The sequence below is a fragment of the Sceloporus undulatus genome, chromosome 4 (genome assembly GCF_019175285.1).
Source record: "Sceloporus undulatus isolate JIND9_A2432 ecotype Alabama chromosome 4, SceUnd_v1.1, whole genome shotgun sequence".
NCBI classification, from domain to species: domain Eukaryota; kingdom Metazoa; phylum Chordata; class Lepidosauria; order Squamata; family Phrynosomatidae; genus Sceloporus; species Sceloporus undulatus.
The window spans coordinates 216,582,943-216,608,010 of NC_056525.1; the positions used below are offsets into that span (position 1 = coordinate 216,582,943).

At 39.9% G+C, this 25,068-nt stretch overlaps 2 protein-coding genes across 2 annotated transcripts in view; one reads left to right on the forward strand and one right to left on the reverse strand.

The window, feature by feature from the left end:
• Positions 1–12,010, reverse strand: part of PIP4P2 (phosphatidylinositol-4,5-bisphosphate 4-phosphatase 2) — a 39,445-nt gene extending 27,435 nt beyond the window's left edge. Inside the window, exon 1 of the mRNA XM_042466134.1 lies at positions 11,670–12,010. Coding sequence (XP_042322068.1) covers positions 11,670–11,784 — 115 coding nt within the window. The 5' untranslated portion in view covers positions 11,785–12,010. The remainder of the gene's footprint in view (positions 1–11,669) is intronic.
• Positions 12,011–24,134: 12,124 nt separating this feature from the next.
• Positions 24,135–25,068, forward strand: part of OTUD6B (OTU deubiquitinase 6B) — a 14,767-nt gene continuing 13,833 nt past the window's right edge. Inside the window, exon 1 of the mRNA XM_042466157.1 lies at positions 24,135–24,404. Coding sequence (XP_042322091.1) covers positions 24,245–24,404 — 160 coding nt within the window. The 5' untranslated portion in view covers positions 24,135–24,244. The remainder of the gene's footprint in view (positions 24,405–25,068) is intronic.

Genomic DNA, 25,068 nt, shown 5'->3' on the forward strand with positions numbered 1-25,068 from the left:
TCTGTAGTGTGGATACACCCTGAGTCACATAATGATGGAGGCTTCCACATTTCTCTTTATCATAGAGCCATACAAGTTCCACCAAATAAAGTATCTACTGTGCAGGTTAGTTTTGTTTCTGCTCAAGAAATACCTAGAGTACAGATGTGGGGAACATATCTTCTTGATGTTCTTGGAGTTCAACTCACATCATCCCAAGCCAACACAGCCAATGGTGAAAGATGACTGAATTTACAGTTCAACAACATCTGTTCCCTAGCTCTGCTGTGGTGTTTACCTTTTGCAAAGAGAAAGGGGGGATGAGGAGCTAAGAGGCAACTCATGTAATAACAAAATAGTTTGTTCTGAGAAAGCTCCAACAAAATTGCCAGTTTTTGGAACTAGTTATCTGGGAGGAACTTACCTTGCTTGACTCTAAACAGAGGAAGTCTGAGTCACGATCACAGGACTCACTTGACAGGCTCTCCTCCTCAATTCCTGCCATACTGCCAGCTTTTGTTTGGAGAACCAAAACAAATGAGTAAGGAGACTCAGCTGTTTTTAGCTATACTTCACCTCCAGTTAATAACACTGAAGTTGCCACTAAATTGTGTTGAAACGACACCCCTCTAATTACTTGTGAATACATAATGAAAGTTAGTATAGCAGAGACAGGTACAGATTGAAAAGCCACAATACTAGCTAGTCAATGGCTATTCTCCGCCATGACGTCTTTGGGTAGTCCCACAGGCAGGATAGGACCTGCACTGCAAAAACAAAAAAACCCCAAAAGACACAGTTTGAAAAGCTAGTCTTGTAGCTGCCACTGTTCAAAACTCACAGCTAGCAGTGGTGCAAGAGTGATTTGAGATATTTTAATGTGTTTAATTTATTTATTTATATTATAATACTGTACTGTTTGGCATTGTATTGCTATAATTTTAATAATTTAATGGTGGAATTAAATTAAGGAAAAGGTGAATTCCCACTTAAAACAAATGGCAAGTGTGCCAATTCTCAGTCTGCAGTTTACCTATGCACACAGAGAAATTAGCAGTAACAAAACCAAACTGCCACTGATTAGGTGAATTCTCAACATAGTCTGAATGTTATAGTAGAAGAGAATCAAAGGGGATGGGAGTGGAACCAGAATGTCATAAATTCTGATCTCATTTCGATGAAGAAAGAATACAGTGGTACCTCGGGATACGAAATACCCAGGTTACGAAATTTTCGGGATACGAAAAAATCCCATAGGGAATTATTGTTCCGGGTTACGAATGTTTTTTCGGGTTACGAAAAAACTTTTGGTGCTTTTTTCGGCTTTTTCGCACGGAATCGCGGCTTTTCCCCATTAGCGCCTATGGCATTTCGGCTTACGAAGGCTTTTCGGGTTACGAAAGCGGCCGCGGAACGAATTACTTTCGTAACTCGAGGCACCACTGTATGTGGCAAATTTAATACCACCACACTAAAGGTACTAGATTCCATCTGAACCGTCCAATTAAAAAGATTGTATGTACAGCGCTGTGTAAATTTACAGCGCTTTATAAATAAAGGTTAATGATGATGATGATGATGATATTGTAAGCTAAACAGGGTTAGCCCTGGCTAGTACATGGATAGAAGGCCACCAACAAAAGCCAGGTGCTGTAGGCAATATTTCACGAGAAAGAACTGGCAAAACCACCTCTAAGTAATCCTTCCTAAGAAAACCTTACGAAATTCATGGGGTTACCATAAATCAACAGGCACAAACAAACACATGCCTAAATCCAAAATCCATAAGCAATGATACCTAAAATAGTACAGTATAAATTACCCTTCTTCAAACTTTGTATTCCTTTACAATTCACTACATTCTAGCTGGGGATGATGAGAGCAATAGTACAATGCACTTGGTTGTGGGTTGACTGATAAAAGCAAAACATGATAGTACAAAACTGACGCTGCTGCTTTTTTAGCAGTTAATTACCACCACCAGTCTATTATTATTTATTATTTTATTATTATTTATTTATAGACCACCTTTCCCCCAGTAAGGGACCCAAGGCAGGACATCACCATACCTACTGCTGATTTCCTCATGATGTACACATGGATGCTCAGCTAAGGAAGATACATTGCTGTTAACGAGTTCTCAGCTTGAACAAAATTCGCATGCAAATTAGCCTTTTTGAATGATAAGGCAAAAGTCCTTCAGCTTGAAATGTGATGTCAGACAGACAAAGGTTAGCTTCTATATGCCAGCTTCAAACCACTTCCATTATAGTAAGTAGGAAGCTCATTATCAAGACACATACCAGGCTTCTGCAATCAAGGCCACAAGAAAGCAGTTACTGCTCAAAATAGTCTGATATGACTACAGAGAAATCACAGGCCTGTTAAAAATGCTGCAATATGTCAGAATTGAATTTCATTCTAGGGCGGGGGGATTGCTCACCTATTTTCACAGAACTGGTCCTCAGTATAATGTGTTCTGAAGATTCTGTTTTATTCACAGAGAACAGAAGCTATGGGGCAAGAGCTTTATATTAACAGATTGGATAACAAGTCTATGGAGCCCTGTTTAGCATGGCAGAACTCGTTCCTAGTGTCTGTCTATCAAGCCCACTTGGGTTTGCTCCCAGAATTGTACATAAATCAAGTCAAACATTAAAAAGAATCACATGAAGAAATGAAACACAGAGTGTGCCCCGTCCCCACCACGCATCTCCAAAGAGATTACTTAGGAACAAGCTTTAATTATTATTGTGTGATGCAGGGGTGACAAACCTATGGCCCTCCAAATGTTGTTGTGCTGTGTATCCTACCAGTGCAGCCAACACAACTAATGGTCAAGGACGGTGGGATTGGAAGATTACAACATTAAAGAGTCAAAGGATCTGTCACCGCTGGATATGGGAGCATGGACGTGGGCTATACGGTTCAAATATCTGCTCAGCTTGAAGTTTTCTGGGTGAACTTACTGTAGGCTAGCTGTCTTCAACTCTAATGTCTGTGTACAGAGCTCACCTTACCAAATGAGTCTCCCACTTCCACCTTCCTGTTGCAGTCCCGCATGCCTTTCAGAAACCTAATCCTGACAGCTGGGGTGCCTGGAATGTGATACAGGAAACTGAACCAGGAAAGTGGAAATCGTAGAGTACTGTAGTTAAATTGATCTCCCCTCACACTAGACTTATCTCTCTCTCCCCCTGACACACACAAACACACACAAATTGAAACCCTTCTCTTACTTACAGAGGGCTCTTTTGAATCCAAGCCATACCCTCTCAGCTTTACATAAATGACAGCACTGTTGGAAGGACAACATGGTATAAGCCAATGGTTCCCATCCGAGGGTGACCTTATGTCCTCCTTTTCCAGGATGCAGCTTACATTTCAACCTTCTGTCCAGGCAGAATTTCAAAATGTCCTCCTTTTTGAGCATGACTAAGAAACATGAATTTCTATTTCTATGAGTGTTTTTAGCTTTTATTTTGTAACACCCTCCATTTTTCTTGAATGTCCTACATTTTATGGTGCCTTATCCTCCTTTGCATCTGGTCACCTTGTGCATCCTGAACTGTTTGCATACAAGATACAAATGATGTGACAGACCCAAAGTTTCAAAAGAACTGGCTAATTGTAACTAGTTACATGCTAATTAATCCCCTCCATGAAGCTTAAAATGTTAATGAATGGCATTAATTATAATTTAGGAATAACTATCTGAATGTATGTCCCCCAACCCAACAGTTCCTGTTGTTGTGTGCCTCCAAGTCCTTTTTGACTTATGGCAACCCTAAGGTGAAAACACTCTCTCAGCCATCAGAGGATGGCAATGATAGTTCCCTTATGTCTGCTCTATACGCATCAACATATCAACATAGGATATGGTGTCTGGAAAAGTGTCTTCAAGGGTGAACACGTAAATGCTCTGTTTCAAAGACTTGTGGGAACTCACATACTCAGATTTATACATACAAAATTTCACCTTTCCCATTTAAGGCAATGAGAAAGTCTCTTCCTGCACTACACAACATTACAGCTCTGAATAACTCATACATTCACTAGATCAGCATGTTGCTTTTAGTGACAGATGTTTTTCTGCCCCAGGAGTGTTGTCATCACTGCCTCTAAGTGACTATATCACATTTCATTCATTAGATCTATACCATTCCCTCATATTTTACACATGCTCTTACCAATTTTGTACTTTGCATTTCTTGGTTTTTATTAAAAGATTAAATCCATTTGGAACTCAGTTTTCCAAGAAAATAGCACTTTAAAATCCTGAGTTTTTAAAATATGTGCTTTCGAGTTAAGATGAAGTCTCACTATTTGTTATTGCTTTGAGATAAAGTAAGAAAAGATCTGACCTATTTTTATCAGAATTTGACCGACAAATGACTAAGGGCATGATCCAGCCAAAGTTAAGCACTTTTTAAGGTCCACTGACTTCAATGGGAAAGATAGGAGGCCATGCTTATCTCAGTCTCACTGAGACTAATGAATTTTAAGACATGCTTAACTTTCGGCTGGATCACACTGCAAATATTAACTTGCCAAATGTGTAACTCTAAACAATTATGTGGCGTAACAAGCACAAGATGGCTTTGATCATCTTCATCTTGTAAAATCTGTAGATTACTATGATACTCCACAAGGTTTTCCTTTGGACCTAATATTTGCCATCAGGATCCTTAAAACGTGACTATAGTTATTTTAACACATGCATGGCAGGATTAATCCAAAAGTTTAAAAAAACCTGCTGGGTTTTCCCCTTTGTTTTATATTTTGTAGCTCCACAAGCTTTGAAATGTCTATCATTATTTACTCCTGGTATACATAAGCAAGAAGACTTTCCTTTTCAGCTTGTGGTAATAAAATGCTCTGCCCAGTACCTAACTACCAAGCCCTGCTTTAGTTATCTCAAGGCTATAGACATAGACCAAGGAGCTATATGATCAGCAAGTTATGGATTGTTATCTACAGTACTTTGTTTTTCTATTGTGTGCAATAAGATCCAGGAGAGTTACAGGATATGAGGAATTCTTTTTTAAAAGGTATAACAGGGGGGGAAAGTATACATGTTATGTGAGCATTTTTTAAAAACCTGGGTTGTATCATCTCTTGGAGCTCCATAATAATTTACTGTATATCCTCCTACCTCAGGAATTTTTGAGAATAAGTTATACAAGTGCCACAAAGTAGCAGACAAGCAAGGTTTAATGTTTCCTATCAGTGTTAACTTTTTTAAAAAATAAAATGGGCAAGGGGGGCAGAGACAAGGGACTGGATTCTGCAGTGGTTCCTCGATCAAAGTTTGAAAGCCACTGGCCTACAGAAAAACACAACAAAATCCAAAAGCAGTGATACCGCTTTTTGCCGACTCCAAAGCATGAAATACATTATGCAAGCTTTCAAAGTTTCACTGGCTTCTTCATTAGACAACATACTGTTACATCTGAAAATACTTTTTGGTGCTGTATAGGCAAAGCTTCCCAAATTGTAGTACAATAAAAGAGTTTCACCTTTGTAGGAGCTAGAAAACCCCAAAGCGTTAAGTCTCAGTCCTTTGTTTCCCTCTTGTTTTGAACTCCCCTGCTGCAGCTAAATTTGGTATCTTGAAATCTAGGTAAAAATATCCAAGGGTAGCTATGATTTTAGAGACACAGGCTTAAATTCTGACAGGGGAGTTGTCAATTAAGATGGTTCTGAACTACAATTTGGGATTACAATTCCTACCTATGCAGCATGTAAAAAGTTCTTCCAAATGTAAGAGTGCAGAGACTCTTTAAAAAATTCAATGTTCTCTGCCAAAGAAAGAAGTAGATAGCTTTGCACAGGACAGGGACAATAAAAGTTATTTTCTGTTGCTAGTGGGAGTTGAAATTTTATTTTATTGCTCTTTATCTCTAGTTCTCACATGGCCAATAATAGATGTGGCCTCTGCCTGCACTGAAATCCTTCAACATCATCTTAACTGACAACTTGGATGGAATATAGCAGGCCTTTGACTCTCACATCATTACTATTTTCTCCTGTATGATTTTTAACATCTTTGCCTGATGAAGAAGCCAGTGAAGCTTTGGAACTGGCCCTTCAAAAAGGTTTCTCTGCTTGCAGATTTGGGGTTTTGTTGTATTTTGCTGCACTCCCAACATGTCTACCCATGAATATTTTTATCCTAAAGAGAGTAATTGACTTTTTAACAGCACAAACCTATGCATGTTTATTCCAAAATAAATCCCACAAAGTGTTTGATGAGACTAAACAGTACATTTAAGATTGTAATTACAGTTGTAGATTAACATGTGTTAGGTAACAAAGAGATTAGCCATTTAACCTATCTCATTGTTCAGAAAATAAAGGAGACAGCAACTATCAATTTAATTTAAATCAAGAACGTAACTACAGTATAACTAAACACCTATTATTTATCAACATCTCAAACAACAAATAACCTAGATTTAAAATCAATCTGTCATGCTTATCACAATAACTGGATTTACCTTTCCAGTCTTACTTAACCTGACCTCTAATTAAAACAGAAGTATCACTGTTTTTAAGACCTTGTGTTTATTCAAAATTATAATTGAACTGTTTCAAGTTTGCTTCACAACTTAAAAACACATATACATACAACACTATTCAGACATGAATCTAAATATAGAGAGCAACATGATCCTTCTTGCTTGCTTTCAAAACTCACAGTATCTGTTATTAACAGAAAGCAGCAATAAGTACAGGAGGAAACAGAACCAGAGGCCTAGAACTACCAGGTGTTGATCCAAGAAACCAGTAATATACCAAAATAGGAGATTTTCAGATATTGTTGAACTCAGTTTCCATCAGCCTTAGACAGCATGGCTAATGATGAGAGCTAGTGGTAGCTGGAGTTGAACAACATTTGAACAGATATGTGTTGCCCATCCAATGCATACTCTTAATCTGGAATCAAGGCCAATAAATACAACAAAACTTTGGGCGCATCTACACTGTAGAAATAAAGCATATTGACACCACTTTAACTGCCACGTAGCTTCAACCTACAGAATCCTGAGAGTTGTAGTTTTATGAGGCACCAGCACTCTTTGGCAGAGAAGGCTAAAGGCCTCATAAAACTACAAATCCAAGGATTCTATAGGATAAAGCTATAGCATTTAAAGTGGTATCAAAGTGTATTATTCCTACAGTGTAGGAGCCCTCTGTAGCTACATATTCAACCCTTCATTTTGAATGAGAATACACAGGATTTTGCTGTAAACCACAATTCTTTCCTATCACCTCAAGATTTCATCATAGTCAGGGATGCAACTAGCTGTCATGTTGGCAGTTTCAGCAACTGAGGCCTGACCTACAATTTTTCCACACCTCCCCTTCCTGATCACTTAAGCATACAGAAAAACAAAATACAATACAAATGCCATGTCTCAGGGGTGTAAGAACTGTTTTTCATGAGCAGATCCAGTGAAACATATGAAGCATTAACAACAACATGACAAAAGACTCCCGTGGCACTTGGTAACTAACCAAATTATTACAGTAAAATAGTTTCATTGAACTACGGCCCACGTCCTCATAGCCTATGCCATAATAAATCTGTCAGTCTTCAAAATGCAAAAAGACTTTGATGTTTTTGTCTCAGTAGGAGATTCTGCCAGCCATCTTTACACTTAGCAATGAAAACAAGCACTTCCAGGTCAGATGGCATAACTTCCAGGGAGGCTTAAATCTCCATTTATTTCTCTTAGACACCAAACACAACTCTCCTCTGTAGACATCCACTGTCATCTTGCACTCAGCATGCTTTAGAAATGAGATTAACCATTTCATATATCTCATGGTTCAAGAAACAGATGCCATAGTAGCTAGAAACTTAAATCAAGAACGATACATAACTTTTTAACTATCCTCTGTATCCATGGATCCAACCATCCATGGCTTGCAAATATTTTTAAAATGTAGTAGTCTCAATTATCCGACATAAACGGGCGGGCTGATAGTTTGATAACCAAAAATGTTGGATAATCCGGAGGGTCCAAGAAAAGCCTTGAAATCACTATGAATTGCAAACGTATTGAAGTTTTATTGTAGTAACAGTAAAAGTAACGTTGCAGTAATGTTATAGGAATAACATTGTAATGTATAAAAAGTCCTCTAAAAATGTAAAGAAATCACTGATCAACATTGTGATGTACAATATGTACTATATAAACAGTTCAGTCCACTGAAAATGTAAAGAAATCATTGAGCAGAGACGTTGGATAATCCGGAATGATGGATAATCGAAGGCTGGATAATTGAGACTCTGCTGTATATAAATTCCAAAAAGCAAACCTTGATTTTACAATTTTATACAAGGGACACCATTTTATTATGCCATTGTATTAAATGGGACTTGAACATCCATGGGTTTTGATATCCATGGGAGTTCCCAGAACCAAACTTCAGCAGATATCAAGGACCCACTATACATAACTATTTTTTCTTGACAATTCAAACAACACAATCACCTAGATTTAAAATCAACCCACCCTGCTTCTTGCAATGACTGGATTTATCTTTCTAAGCTTCACTTAACCTAACCTCTAATTAAAACAGAAGGAGCTCTGTTTTAAGCACTTTTTAAAGACCATTCTACAGTACTATTGTAAGGCACTCTATTAAATGGTACAATAATATCAAAAATCCACAAAATGGATAACTTTATGGGGTCAACCAAAAGGCACAAAATGCCTGTTGCAAGCTTTCATAGAATCACAGAATCTTAGAGTTGGAAGAGACCACAGGGCCATCTAGTCCAACCCCCTGCCATGCAGGAAATCTCAAAGCATCCCCGACAGATGGCCATCCAGCCTCTGTTTAAAGACCTCTAAGGAAGGAGGCTCCACTATTCTCCGAAGGATTTTGTTCCACTGTTGAACAGCCCTTACTGTCAGGATGTTCCTCCTAATGTTGAGGTGGAATCTCTTTTCCTGCAGCTTGCATCCGTTACTCCGCATTCTAGTCTCTGGAGCAGCAGAAAACAAACTAGCCCCCTCCTCAATATGACACCCCTTCAAGTATTTAAACAGGGCTATCATATCACCCCTTAACCTTCTCTCCTCCAGGCTAAACATCCCCAGCTCCCTAAGTCGTTCCTTATAGAGCATGGTTTCCAGACCCTTCACCGTTTTAGTCCCCCTCCTTTGAACACGCTCCAGTTTCTCAATGTCCTTTTTGAATTGTGGTGCCCAAAACTGGACACAGTATTCCAGGTGGGGCCTGACCAGAGCAGAATAGAGTGGCACTATTACTTCCCTTGATCTAGACACTATGCTTTCGAAGCTCTGCTGGATTCTTTATCAGGCAAAGGTGTTAAAAATCATACAGGAGAGGAGGAAAAATTGACAAAATTTTAAGTCACAAGCTTGGATTGTGTCAAAATGCAGCTGTTCTCAGTTCAGGTGGGTGTGTGATTTCTCCTGTATGATTCTGAACACTTTTGCCTGACAAAGAAGCTGGCAAAGCTTCAAAAGCTTGCCACAGGTTATTTTGTGCATTGTGATGGGCCCCTAAATTTCAATGATTTTAGAACGCCTTCATTTTCTACTTGCTATCACTCAATAGAGCCGGTAACGCATAGTGGTTGAGCACTGGATTGTGATTCTGGAGATCGGGGTTCAGTTCCCTACTCTCCCATAGGAACTGATTGGGTAACCTTGGGCAAGTCACACTTTCTCAGCCTCAGGGGAAGGCAATTGCAAACCTTCTCTGAAGAAATATGCCAAGAAAAAAAACCCATTATATCTTCATCTTAAGGTCACCATAAGTCAGAAATGACTTAAAGGCACACAACAAACATGGCCCACAGGACTGGATATGTTTTCTTGGACAGCTGCCTTGAATCCCATTTTGGGTGAAAACTGATATAAGATATAAATATCTTAAAAGAAAAGAAAAAGAAAAAAAGGAAAGGACGAGAAAAGGTGTCGTTTCCCCCCCTTCTTTTTCCTTCTGACTGGCTCAGTACAAAAGTAGGCCTTCTTTTTCCATCCTCCTCTGCAAAAGATGAAACCCAATTGGTGACCCTTGGGTAAGTCACACTTTCTCAGCCTCAGGGGAAGGCCATGGCAACCCTCCAATGAAGAAATTTGCCAAGAAACCCCATGATAGGGCCGCCTAAAGGACTTGGAAGGCACACAACAACAACAAGTGCATACACACACACACACATCAAAGCCTTTTACTCAAGGGTGGCACTCTTGGCCTTTCCCTCCATCCCTCAGGAGAGACCTTCACCTGATTCAGCAGCACTGAGGGAGGGCAGGGAAGCCATGGGGGCTGAAAGGCTGTGGGGAGGTCATCCTGTAAGGACAGGGGAGCCCACCTGAGAGCCCAACCCACTCCTGCCTCCCAAGGAGAAGCCTGTAAAAAAGGGAAACCCTGCACCCCTCCATCCAGGACCACTTGATACCCTTATGGCTCTGGTGGGGGAAACAAAGGGAGAGCCACCCAGTACCACCCCATCCCACAAACCCCTGGCTTCAAAGCTCTACAATGGAAGAAGGAAACCATATACACGCAACACACCCACACATACACAGGGTGGCCAGATGTTCTCTTACTGCAAAGGAGGACAAGCCCCTGCAAAATGGAGGACCTTCCAAGAAAAAAAGGGACAGGACCAAAGAAAAGCTTTAAGAAAACCATTCCTAGAAATGTCAATCCATGCTTCTTTAGTCATGCTCAAAATGGAGGACCTTCCAGGAAGGGGGGGGGGGGGACAGAGGACAGGAGCAAAGAAAAGCTTTAAAAAAACACACTCCTAGAAATGTGAATCCCTGCTTCTTTGGAGGGCCATCCAGAAAAGAAAAAAACAGAGGACAGAACCAAATTAAAGCTAAAAGAAGAACGCCACTCCCATCTCTGTCAATCTAGGCTTCTTTAATCGTCCTCAAAATAGAGGATTTTGAAGAAAAGCTTTTTGTTAAAAAAAACCCACACCTATCAATGTCCATCCGTGCTTCTTTAGACATGCTCAAAATGGAGGACTTTCCAGAAAAAAGAGGACATTCCCAAATAAAAGCTTTAAAATAACCCCCACTCTTACCAGTGTTAATCCATGCTTTTCAGTCATGCACAAAGTGGAGGACCTTCCAGAAAAATAGAGGACATTAAAGCTTTTTAAAATAACCCAATCCTAGAAATGTCAATTCATGCTTCTTTAGTCATGCTCAAAATGGAGGACCTTCCAGGAAAAAATAGAGGACATTCCCAAAGAAAGGCTTTAAAAGAAACCCCACTCCTAGAAATGCCAATGCATGCTTCTTTAGTCATGGTCAAAACAGAGGACCTTCCAGAAAAAAATAGAGGACAGTCCCAAAGAAAAGCTTTTAAAAAAACCTCGCTCCTAGAAATGTCAATGCATGCTTCTTTAGCCATGCACAAAATGGAGGACCTTTTGCAACGCCTCCTGGGCAGAAGGTGGGAATGGAGGACAGGTCCGGGGAAAGGAGGACCAGGCCTGGCCACCCTACACACACACACACACACGAGGTACTCCATCTTCTCTTCTTCCCCAGCCAGCCAGCCCAAGTTGGCAAGGGATGGGCCAGAAGAGGGCTTGCAAAAAAAAAATGATCCTAATAGTGGAGCAAGGAGCTGATGGCCCTTGGAAGAGAAATCAAAAAGGGGGGCAAGGCAAGGGGGGGTCTTACCTCTGGGGCTGCTGTCTGGGAAATACGGCGGGGCTGTGGGGGTCACGTTGCCAGAGCTGGGGGCTGAGAGCAATGGGGAGCGTTCATCCACCCCATCATCCGCAGCAGCAGCCATGGCCACTGCAGCAGCAAAGGCAGCAAGGCAAGGGCTGCTGGTGCTGCTGCTGCAAAAGGCAAAGAAGGAGCCAGGGCTTCTTGCAGCAGCAGCAGCAGCTGCTGCGTGTGTATGGTGTGTGTGTCACAAGGCAAGGGAAGAAGGGAGAGGGAAAGGGCTGTGGGGGTTGGAAAAACTGGCCCAGGCTTGCTATTTTCTTTCCTTTCCCCTCTCTCTTTTCCCAAGGTTACAAGTTAAATCAATGGGAAAGGGGTGGGACTCCCTGGAATCGCTTCCTGCTCCCTGGGAAAAAAAAGTTGGAGGTGGGGGGATGATGGGATTGCCTGATTTATTATTGATGCATGCATGGGCTTGGTCCCAGCAGGCGACCCTTGGGGTTTAGGGTTGCAGCTCTGCAACTCGCTGGGAAAAGGAAACTTTTTTCATTTTGAATGAAAGGGACTTCCAATCAACCAGGCAGAAATTATTATGGTCTGTGTTTGTGTGTGTATCCATCTTTTAAAACATATATGTATATATGTGTGTGTGTGTTTTAAAAAGCTGGATAACACAAACACACACACATACATATCCATCTTTTAAAACATAATAGTAATTGCTGCTTGACTGATTGGAAACCTCTTATTACCAATCAATTATTACCATTCAATCAGGCAGCAGTTATTATTGTGTTAAAAGATGTGTTATTGTGTTAAAAGATGGATATATATATATATATATATATATATATATCTTTTAAAACAACAACAATAATAATTGCAGCCTAATTGATTGTTAATAATTGATTGGTAATAAGAGGTTTCCAATCAATCAAGCAGCAATTATTATTATGATTTAAAAGATGGATATATATGGGAGTGGGTGTGTATCCATCTTTTCTCCATCAATCATATATATCTTCATCATCTCCATCCATCATATACTGTATGTATGTGTCCATCTTTTAAAACAACAAAAATAATAATTGCTGCCTGACTGATTGGTAATAATTGAATAATAATAATTGCTGCTTGAATGACTGATTGATGAAATATATAGTCAGAGTGACTAGGATCCAAAACACACAGTGGAAGCAATCCAGTTTGAGACTGCTTTAACTGCCCTGACTCACTCCTAGGGAATCCTGGAAATTGTAGTTTATTGTAGCACCAGATATTTTTGACTAAGGAGAGGCCTGCAGCCGCCCCTTTTAGTGTCAAATGAAGGCTGCAGCAGCCACATGCCATGGCCCCAATCTTGCCTTTCCGTAGCGCAAAAAGGAGCTGCAAAAAGTGGCTCATTTCTGCACAGTGGAAAGGGTGCTGTAGACATCGCTAGTGTGGCTTTCGGTGCTTCTTTGGTGTTGCGTCATCTAGATGGAGCACTGTGACATCACACACCTTGTGGTGCGGCACATGGCATCACACTGGCCTGGAGCAGGCTGTGAGTTGTATGGGCGCCACACCCCAATTCTGCCCCCAGGCCAGCCTTAATGGCCGGTCTACAGCCTGAGAAGGCGAAGTGTCTCACAAAACTACAGTTCCCAGAATTCCCTAGCACTGAGCCAGGACAGTTAAAGTGATCTCAAACTGTGTATCTGAATTTTGGGAATGACATATTCATTTAGCTTTCAGAGGCGATTATGAATCTTTAATCCATTGTTTTTAAAAAAAATTGTGAGTTTTTCGGGCTATATGGCCATGTTCTAGAAGAGTTTCTTCCTGACGTTTTGCCAGCATCTACGGCTGGCATCTTCAGAGAATGCTTGCCTGGAAAGGAGTCTGGCTGCCATGCTTTGAACCAATTGAAGCTTCCGGACTTGGTACAAAGGTAGCCCCACGTAGAGTGCATTACAGAAATCTAAAAGAGAGATTATCAGTGCATGTACCACTGCTTCAAGGTCCTTTTGGTCCAGGTAAAGGAGCAGTTGGCATATCAATCAAAGCTGGTACCGAGCACTCCTGGCCATCACATCTACTTGAAATGACAACTGTTGAGATGGATCCAGGAGTACTCCCAAACTGTGAACTTTGTCCTTTAGGGGAAGTGTGACCCCGCCCAAGACTGGTTGACAAATCTCCGTCCCTGGACTTAGGGTACCTATTGCAAATACCTCTGTTTTCTCTGGATTCAACTGGAGTTTGTTTTCTCTCATCCAGCCCATTACCGACTCAAGGCAGGCATCCAGAGGAGAAGATGCCATTCTTAGTCACTGCAACAGTCAGAGACACAGAGAAATAAATTTGGGTGTCATCAGCGTACTGATAACACAGCACTCCAAGTCTCCGGATGATCTCTCCCAGCGGCTTCGTGTAAATGTTAAACAGCATGGTACATAGAATAGCGCCCTGAGGGACACCAGATGTCAACTCTCTCTTAGAAGAGCAGTTGTCCCCCAGCATCACCATCTGGAATCTGCCCAAGAGGTGGGACTGGAGCCACTGGAGCGCAATGCCCCCAATACCTAACTCAGGTGTTTCAGAAGGATACCATGGTCTATGGCAGGGGTAGGCAACCTGCGGCCCGCGGGCCGGATGCGGCCGGCAAGGCCTTGGGACCGGCCCCCACCCTGCCGCCGGCCGGAGCCTTTGGCCTATCGGAGGCGGGCAAGGGGGGCAATTGTCTATAGAAGCCTCAGAAATATGCATTTATATTAACATTTTTTAAAAAATCAGCAAATTTTTGTGTGTGTCCTCCATTTTTTTTAAAAAAGTGCCTTCCATTTGAAAATTTTGTCCTACATTTGTCCCGGTTTATTTATTTATTTCAATTTTAAAAAAAAATCATTTAATTATTTATTTTTTGGCTTTGGCCCCCCCCAGTTGTCTGAGGGACAGCAACCCGGCCCCCGGCTCAAAAAGGTTGCCTACCCCTGGTCTATGGTATCGAAAACCGCTGAAATGTCCAAAGCCACTGGTATTGAAAGAAATTACTTATAATTATGACGCCAAGCAAAACAGTTAGCTGTTTTTATCCTTATAATTTTAAAAGCAACTACAGACTTTCCTGTTTTGCAGACACAACTAAATGGAATTTTGTGCTACAAGCCACAGACTGGGTAACAAAACATATTTTCCTCCTGTCTCCTCAGCCCTCACAACAAACCAAGAAGCACATTACAAATCTATGATATTCCTTTGCTATCATTTAGTGAGACCACATTCTGATAACTATAAAAGTAATGTGAAAAGTTACGGTTATACAGCAAGCTCTGGAATAGAGTTATCCTTCATTAAATTACTAATCATAGACTCAGGGGCAATGGAAATGGCAAACCTCTGAGCAAATCTTGCCAAGAAAACCCCATGATAGGTTCACCTTACAGTCACCATAAGTTGGAAATTACTTGAGGGCACAACAACAATATACACTAGTTACATCTTTGTTACTGGGGGCAGAGCAATTAATTACAAATGGCTAGTTATTTGTAACTAGTTACTCTCACATAGTAGTGGAAAGTGGCCCATACACTCCCTAGATAAGAAGATGGTCAAATCCACCTAGTTTTGTAAGAAATTTTGTAAGAAAGTATTGCACATTCATTCTGCAATATTTTCTTAATGCATCCACTGGAATGCTTCCATAAGACTTCTATAACTACTTCTCCTAGGCTAGACTGTAGTCATAGCAAGAGATCTTAAGAAATAGAGAGGAAGCTCATCTTTCTAAGATACAGACTGGAAGAGTCTTGAGACCATGGTGGGTGGGGGATGAGACAAGCATAGGCAAAGCAAAGGTGGAAGGAGAAGAGGAATATCTGAATAATCCATTTGCCTCTAATCTGAACTCAAACAGCAGAGCTTTAAAGAATTCTGGCTGTCTGGTTATCAGTCAAGAGAAGCTATATATTGTAAGTTGATTCCATTGTTGAATAGTAATTAAGAGATAACTACTCAGATACCAACTTTGTCTTTGAGGAAGGCTCATTTAACTCATGATGAAAATTCTTCCTCCTTGTGAAAAGGATTAAAAAGATTGGCAGAAGTAGGATTTGTTTTCTGCAAGCAGTGGGGGTTTTAAAGGATTATTAGCATTTTTCTAGGGCAAGGAATGAAGTTTGGTCAAAGGAATACCACACCTGCATTTTTCTTACTGTTGTAACACTTGATGTCTATGTATATATGTGCGTGAGAGAGAGTGAGTGAAAGAGTGGGAGTATATTCAGAATTGTTACTGTTATCTCTCAGGGTGCATCTATAGTTGTTCCTTATGTATTAATTGTTTTGTAATGTTGTTATAAAACAAATAAAATTAATTACAAAAAATAATGCAGTTTGGTAACATGTTACGTAAGTGCTATAGCTGCATGCTTTGGAATCCTGAGATTTGTAGTTTTAAATGTCTTTGGCAACGAATGCTGGTGCCTCAAAAAATTACAGATCCCAGGATTCTGTAGGGTGGAGCCATAGCAGTTGAACTGGTGTCAAACTGCATTATTTTTAGATGTAGGCCCTAGGAATTGTTTTTAAGGTGGGTGAGGGCCTCAATACTGGCAGGCAAGTTATTATTAATTATACCTATCTGCAGGTATTTACAGGTGGAGTGCAAATTACTTTTTTCGCCCATTGTAACTGAAACATCCTTAAATATAAAGACTCTTACAAGCACAATTTATACTTATATGTCCCCTCCATGAGTTCAGATGTAGCTTACTCCCAAGCAAATTGCAGAGGATAGATTACAGTCAGTCTTTATTATACTTGGGAGAGCTCAACAACAATTGTGGTTTTAATATTTCTTAGTACTTGATCATTTGTAAAACATTTCTCACTGATAATAGCTGAGAATATTCAGCTACATAGCCATCTTGGTGGACCAATTTTATCAAGTAATTTCAGGGAGGCTGACCCCCCACAGCACAGTATTAAACAAATTCCATCCTGTCCTTCCCAATTCCAGGGTTTTTCATAACCTGTGTATCTTTCACAGAAAATAAAGAGTGAAAAGCTCTGCATACTTTATGGACATTAATAATTATTATTGCTATCTGCTTTTCTGTAGGGAAGCCATTTCAGGGTACTCACCAACTGAGAAATTAATAGCTGCAAAATAAATCATAATGTCATGAAGATTTTTCTCTAGAAGTAGATCTAATAACTTCAACAGTGAATGTTATTTTTAGCCTTTAAAATAGTCTTCATAAGAGAATGAAAGTCAACACTAGGCTAGCCTGCCTTATTCAGTTGGATTGAGCCTCCTGGATCTACTCCACCAGCATCCCTATGGTCTCCTTAATATACATACCATGTTTTGGGAATCTAGGTTTCATGCTTAGAGTGAAAGGCATTTTGGAATTCCCCTTGGACAGAAGGCTGAAATGTAGGACATGTCCAGGGAAAGGAAGATATCTGGTCAATCTGGCCAAGAGGATATTTGCCAACATTTTATGTATTAAAGATCTTTCCTACATCAGACATATAAAAAGATGCTTGTATGGTCTGATCACTCATCAATTTCTGTCTAGAAATCCCTCTGCCTGAACAAAAGTGCTGAAAACTATATATCAACATGAGCCATTTGTATCTCCAAAAATAAATTTACAAAGGATTTCTACCACTATGTCCTACTGTGCCATACAAAGTTCCACCTTAGCAGGAGTTTTACTTCCTGCACTGTCTTGAACATGTGGCAGTAAGCAGATAAAGAATCCATAAGGAATAAGAAACAAAGACTACAGAGGGACAAATGAGCATTTGGAGTTCAAGGAGAATTGAATGGACTTACAAGATAAAAGAAAACCACTGTCTGGAAAGGCTCTCGAAATATGTACGTTTGCATTTTCTACCAGCACAATCAATTTTATATTGTGCAACCCTGCTGCAGGTCTGGGAAAGGAAGATGACTACTTCCAGAAGACTCCATCTAGTATGGTGACTGTGCTGACTCGGGAATTCTGAGAGCTGTAGTCCAAACGTTAACACTTCCCAGCTATGTCCTGATGCAACATTGTGCTTCTCATGATCTCATACCAGTGCAGCAGTTCATCCATTCCTTCCAAAGCACATATTTGCAGAGATGCACTGTCTGGGAACTGAGGTATACATTGGATAGCTCCTGTTTAACTGGTTTATAGGTTGGGCTGATAAAAGAATTTAGAGTGTTATATTTGCTGTAAGATACTGGAAACTGGCAAGATGGATATAGCAGAACATCCAGGTGTCTAGGACTCCTGTTTTGTCAAGTTTGTAAAGTCCTTTTTAATTCAAGTGCACATAGAGCCAATATGCAAACACATATGTTTGAGCTTGATAAGGAGTAAATTAAGAGCTGCCATTTTAGAAAACAGCCATGTTAAATGCCATTTTCCATCTCAGTTCTCTTTGAGATCTGCACAAAAGCATATTACTTCTGTCACAACAAAGCTGATCTCTAGTTGAATACAGGAATCGCAGCAGCATATTATTTATTTAGCCCACAGCCACTTACCACCATATTGTTACTAGCAGTTATAATAATAATTTTATTTCTTACACACCTCTCCTCACGGCATTATTATGCCTTTACCAGAGGGATTCTCCTTCATAGATGAACCAGGCCTAAATGACAGAGAAAAATATATCAGAGGACCCAGTGAATTTCCATGGCCAAGCTGGGATTTGAAACCTTTTCTCCAGAGTAAGACCAATGCTCTAACTACAACACCATGCTGGCTGTCCTTATGCATAATGCCTTCCTTCTAAGGATGACTTCTGTTTATATGCTTACAGCTGAAGCCTAGGTGAGCCTCTGCGACCTCAGGCTGATAAACCTTCGTTCAGAGTAAAAGAAGCCTGCTGGGAATGACTGCTGTGCATTGGCTTTCCTTGGTTATGTGGCTCCTGTGAGATTGGATCTTGTGTTAGAGTTGCCAGAGTAAAAACTGGAGAGAGCTCCTGTACTTTAAATGTTGTGTAGAAGAGGGGATTTCAGCAGGTGCTGCTTATCACACAACCAGGTAGCAAACAAAATGAAAATTCCCTCTTCTACACAACCAAGTCACTCTGGCAACCTTAGTTGTGAGTGACTGCCTATATGGGAGTACTTTTGACTCTATTTGTGTATTGCCTGTTTCTAAACTAGCTGCCCTCTTTTTTGGACTTTACTAACACAAACCTTGAACGGCCTGGGGTTTACTCTTAGGATCCATCCAGACTGGGTTTCCATTTAAATACAGAAATTAGACGTCTCTGTTCCCAATTTCAGTTGAGATAGGGCTGAGCTCAATTGTTGATAGATATTCCCAGCAGCTTTCTTTGGTCCAGAAACAAGGTTTGTAAGCCTGAAGTTAGTACTGTTTGGTATCATTGTTGGTATTATTAAATATCACTAAATAGTCAATTAAAATAGTTGTTACTTAAATACTATGAGCTTTAGGAATATTTCTAGTAGTGATTATATAGCAGAGGTATTAGAGTTTGAGTTGCCATAGCCATCAGCAGTTTGAAATAGTCTGTAAACATGTCTTTTTTTTCTCTCTCCAAATATGGGAACCTTAAAGCTACTGCAATCTTAGAAATTTGGAACTGGGTGAAAATTTAACTGGGGAAGGCAAAATTCTTATTCAGGAAGGCAATGTTCTCATTTTAAACTTCTCCCTGTGGCTACACCCCTTGTATGTCTATTGCAACTTTGCTAATTTTGTGAGTAGCTCCCTGACCCCTTGATTCCCCTGTGGTTACTTGCATGCCATGATAAAGGGAAATTTATCAGTGATTTCTCATTAAGAAGGTAGGTAATATTAAATAGGCATGCATATTTTGAAATTCTAGCTTGTACTTGTCCCACTGTAAATGCTGAACTATACATTATCTTTAAGTATGTTTTTCCAGGGGTTCAGCATCTCAGCACTATTATGGCCAGTTCAATATATTTTGCAGCCTGAAATAGGGAAGGTGGCACCATTCTCTATTCTACATATAGATGGCAACTGGAATAGCAGTTAAATGTTTTTTTCAGTACTGTTGACTAGATGATATTATCCACCACATCTCAGGTTGCTAAAGCGTGGCAGGAACAATACAGTTTAACACTGCTTTAATAGTCATGGCTCCATCCTTTGAAATCCTGGGATTTGTAGTTTATGACACCAGATTGCTCTGAGACAGGATAATTCTCCCACAAAACTACAGATCCCAGAATTTCATAGCACTGAGCCATGGCAGCTAAAGCAATGTCAAACTGCATTGGTTCTGCAATGCAGGTGCAGACTTGGGCACAAGACAGGCTGTATTCTAAATTCTACTCTGCTCCCTAGCATCTGTAGTTGGATTTCCTACTTTTCTTCCTAAACTAGAGAAAGTCTTTCCAGAACTCACATTTTACTTTAGGTCTCATTGGTGTAAAAGTCCAGTAGGGTCACAAGGAAACAGTATGGCAGATAACAGGGTCTAAAATAGGTTGATGGGTACTCATTTAGCATTATCCTAAACAGACTGCTCGCTCATTTTCAGGAACCAAACCTGAAACAAAAAGTTACAGAACATTGTCCAGGTCTTAGGTCACCTGGTATGGCTGTGCTGACAAGACCATGCAACTGTTATAAACATTACAGAGATAACCTGGCAGCACAAAAGAAATCAGGCTGCAAAGCACCTTTTCCTGTAAATTGTCCCCCTGCATCAGTTCCAAATCTTATCTGTAATCCATTATGACATAGCTATTTGCAAATGCAAGTTGCAAATGCAATGAAATAGCATTTGGCGTAATATTTCTATGTTTCGTTGTGGATGTTTATGCCTCAAATCTTTCCTCTAATTAAATATTCAGCAACGTAAGTGCTTTGTGTTATATGAAACAATGTGGTGTCAACCAAGCTGCAATATGCTTAGGGAACACAATTGCTTTTACTATGGTAGATTTAACATGACAGTAGTTATTATTGTGACAATGTCTTCATTTATATGAAGGGAGACTTCGCTTATTCTTATTGCCAAGTTCTATTATCTATTCCATATGGCGCCTCTTTAATTTTTTGCTTAATCTGTCTGCTATTTTTCTTAACCTTATTTTTAGAACAGCGCAAGAACTTGCAATCCTAAAATACATATTCTTGTTGGAAATAAGAAGTATGATGGATGTGGAGAGAGTGGGAAGAACTGACTGGCAAACCTGAAAAAATTACAGTATTCTAGCTTTCTGCGTGCCTGATGTATGACTGCATAATAAAAATACACACAGAATAAACCATATATGTGTATATAAGCGTATAAATAAATGCATTAAATGTATTTTTATAAATATGTACAGGTATACACAATACACACATTACTATATATAAACAGTATAAAATCTATTTTCTGTGGTTTAAAAAGGGGAAATTTATCACCATTATGCTATACTGTATGTGATGACCACAGCTCACTGATAGAAGGACAACAGCAAAGTCTTGGAACGATTACTTTAGAAAGTCAAGGAAGAAAGTGCAAAGGCAGGTTTACAGTTGAACATTAAGAAAACAAAAATAATGACAACAGAAGACTAACATAGCTTTAAAGTAGACAATGAAGACATTGAAATTGTTCAAGATTTTCCATTCCTTGGCTCAGTGAGGGGTGTGACTAGGGGGATGCAGGGGGTTCAGGCCATACCAAGTGACACCCCAAGGTGGGGTGACACCACTGCTCCCCAAACATCTGCCTTTGGGCAGAAATAGGTTTTGGCATTTGCCTGCATCTCTTTAAAACTGGATCTCAGCAGAAGAGATGGTGTGAGGCTCAATGAGAGGAGAAAGGAGAGGCTTCTGGGTTTTTTTTAATTTGTAAATTTATATATTATTTTAAAATTTTCTTTAAAACATCACATCTTACCAAATGTTCACTTTAACCACATGAATCCATGTATGTGTAATTACACATTTAGGCTGTGTGTATGACACTGCAATTTAAAGGTATGATTTTAATTTTGTATTTCACAACTGTTGCCTTTCCATTCTGTTATATACAGGAATTACGATTTATGAATGACATTAGCACAAAAAAAATTACTAAGGATTCCGTGTGGTTACTGCACCGGGTCACCCCTACTTTAGTGTTGCCACTGGGCTCAGTCATTAATCAGAATGAAAAGAAACCAGAGGAAGACTAGGGTCTGAAATACACTGCAGAAATAATCCAGTTTGAGACTGCTTCAACTGCCCTGGCTCAGTGCTAGTTTATGTGTCACCAAAGCTCTCTGACAGAGAAAGCTAAATGTCTCACAAAATTACAGTTTCCAGGATTCCCTAACAGTGAGCTAGGGCCGTTAAAGCGGTCTCAAACTGGATTATTTCTGTAGTGTATTTTGGACCTATAAGGCATGGAAGGGCAGCTTTGAAAGAACTAAAGAAGATCCTGAAGTGTTAAGATATATCACTGAATATTAAAGTCCATGCAAATGTATTTTCCATTACCAAGTATAGTTGTGAAAGCTAGACAGTGAATAAAATCAGCTCATTTGAGATGTGGTGCTAGAGAACAATTCTACAAATACAAGCCAAGAAGACTAAACTGAGACTGTCCTACTTTAGACATATGATGAAAAGACACAATCCATTAGAAAAGACACTAATGCTTGTATAGATAGAAGTCAGTACGAAAAGAACAAGACCAAATTCCAGATTGATTGACTCACTAAAGGAAGCCACAGCCCTGAGTCTGCAAGACCTGAGCAAGGCTGTTGATGGCAGGGTGACCCATAGGTCTCTCGTTCATAGGGTTGGCATAACTCGGAGTTCACTTGATGGCAGTTAACAAAAACAGCAAGGCAAGGTGGCAGTTAATAGAGAATAGGATACTCCTTTGTGGATGGATCTGCTCCACTCACGGCATGAAGTGTCAATCATATTATATCTATAAATTTAGACACCCCCCTTCCCTTTTTTGTTCTTGTATCTAATAGCATTTCTGTTCCAGTCACTGACAAATGAGATATGCTGTGATGTTCTGAATTAAGATGCCTAGCTACAGCTTGTTGTCACAAAGAAGACAGAAGCAAAATGTCTTGCCATAATATTCAATTTTTTCCTGTTTTGACAGTCAGTCCATTAAGTCTGCATGCATATATACAGAACCTACACATATATATGTATATGCTTGTGTATAAATAGATCCTGTGTGTATATATATATATTTATATATATGTGCGTGTATATATATATATGTGTGTGTATGCACACACATATACATATTATTTTATCTATTTTAATTGATTGTATGTACAGCACTGTGTAAATTTACAGCGCTTTATAAATAAATATGTGTGTGTGTGTGTGTGTGTGTATGTATATGTGTGTATGTATATATACATACATATTATATAGTCTGACCTCCCCATTTGTGGGGGATCCATTCTGGAAACCCCCCCATATGGGGAAAAGAGCATATGCTCAAGCCCCATAGAAAATAATGGGGCGCATGCTCGCATTACTTTTGCCGGGGCTTGCCTTCCATGTAAATGCAAAGCTGTGGAAGGCAAGCCTGCCTATGGGGAGGGCTGACTGTATACATGTATTTGTACGTGTGTATAAATATATATACATACACATATATGTGTGTATATGTATGTATAGGTATGTGTATATACATATATACGTGTATATACATTTACACACACATATATATATACACACATACATATATGCATGTGTGTATAAATATGTATACATACACATGTATATATGTGTATATGAATGTGTGTGTGTATATATATATCTACATACATATATGTATATGCATATATATATATATATGCATATATAGACACACACACGTATACAGTGGTACCCCGGGTTACGAATTTAATTCGTTCCGCCGCCGCGTTCGTAACCCGAAAAGCTTTCGCAAGCCGAAAACCCATAGGCACTAATGGGGAAAAGCCGCGATTTGGTGCGAAAAAGCGCCGAAAAGCACCAAAATTTCTTTCGTAACCCGAAATAACCTTCGTAACCCGGAACAGTTTTTTTCAATTGATTTTTTCGTAACCCGGAAATTTCGTAAGGGTACCACTGTATATGGAAACACATATGTGTGTATATACATATATGCATATGTATGTTGTGTGTGTATATATATATATATATATATATATATATATATAAATATAATAGGTTACATGATAATATAACATACGTGTGTGTGTGTGTGTGTGTGGGAGAGAGAGAGAGAGAGCCATCATGGCGTCGTGGTTTGAGAGAAGGACCAGGCCTCTGGAGACCGGGGTAGGATTCCACGCTCCAGAGTCACACTCTCTCAGCCTCGGAAAGTCCCTCAGGCGAGTCGCCATGAGTGGAAACGACTTGGAAGGCACACATCGCGAACTTCGCGGCCTACGAGGAAATTCCGTGAAAGGCCGCTCTATGTTTTCCTATCTCTAGGCTAGGCTGAGCCTCCTCCGCTTCCGCGCCTGTCTTTTAGTCAACGGTCTCCTGGCGGAGGGAGGGAGCGGGGCCTCCTCCTCCTGCTGCTACTGCTGCCGCTGCCGCTGCACGTGGCCCCGGCCCAGAGAAGGGGGCAGTTCAGCCGCCGCCATGGAGAAGGGTCCGGGGGAAGGCGAGGCGCCTCCGTCGCCAAAAGGGACGCAGGAGGAGGAGGCGGAGGAGGCAGGGGAAGGGGAAGAAGAGGAGGAGGGAGGCCTTCGGCTGGAGCTGCTGGCCAGGAAGCAGCGCAAGGAGAAGCGGGAGCTGCAAGGTGAGGCGCCTCCTCCTCCCCTTGGGATGGGTGTGTGTGTGTGTGTGTGTTATGTATGGGTGTGTGATACACACACATATAGACATATATATATATATATACACACACAGACATATATATACAGGCATACACATACTGTATATATACCCACAAACACATACACACACACATATACAGACATATATATATATATACATACACACATATACAAACACACACACATATACACATATAGACACACATATATACATACACATACAGGCATATATTTATATATACACACATATACAGACATATATATATATATACACATACACACACATGTATACAAACACACACACATATAGACATAGACACATATACACACACATATATACATACACATACAGACATATATTTATATATACACACATATACAGACATATATATATATACATACACACACATGTATACAAACACACACACATATAGACATAGACACATATACACACACATATATACATACACATACAGACATATATTTATATATACACACATATACAGACATATATATATATATATATATATATACATACACACACATGTATACAAACACACACACGTATAGACATAGACACACATATATACATACACATACAGACATATATTTATATATACACACATA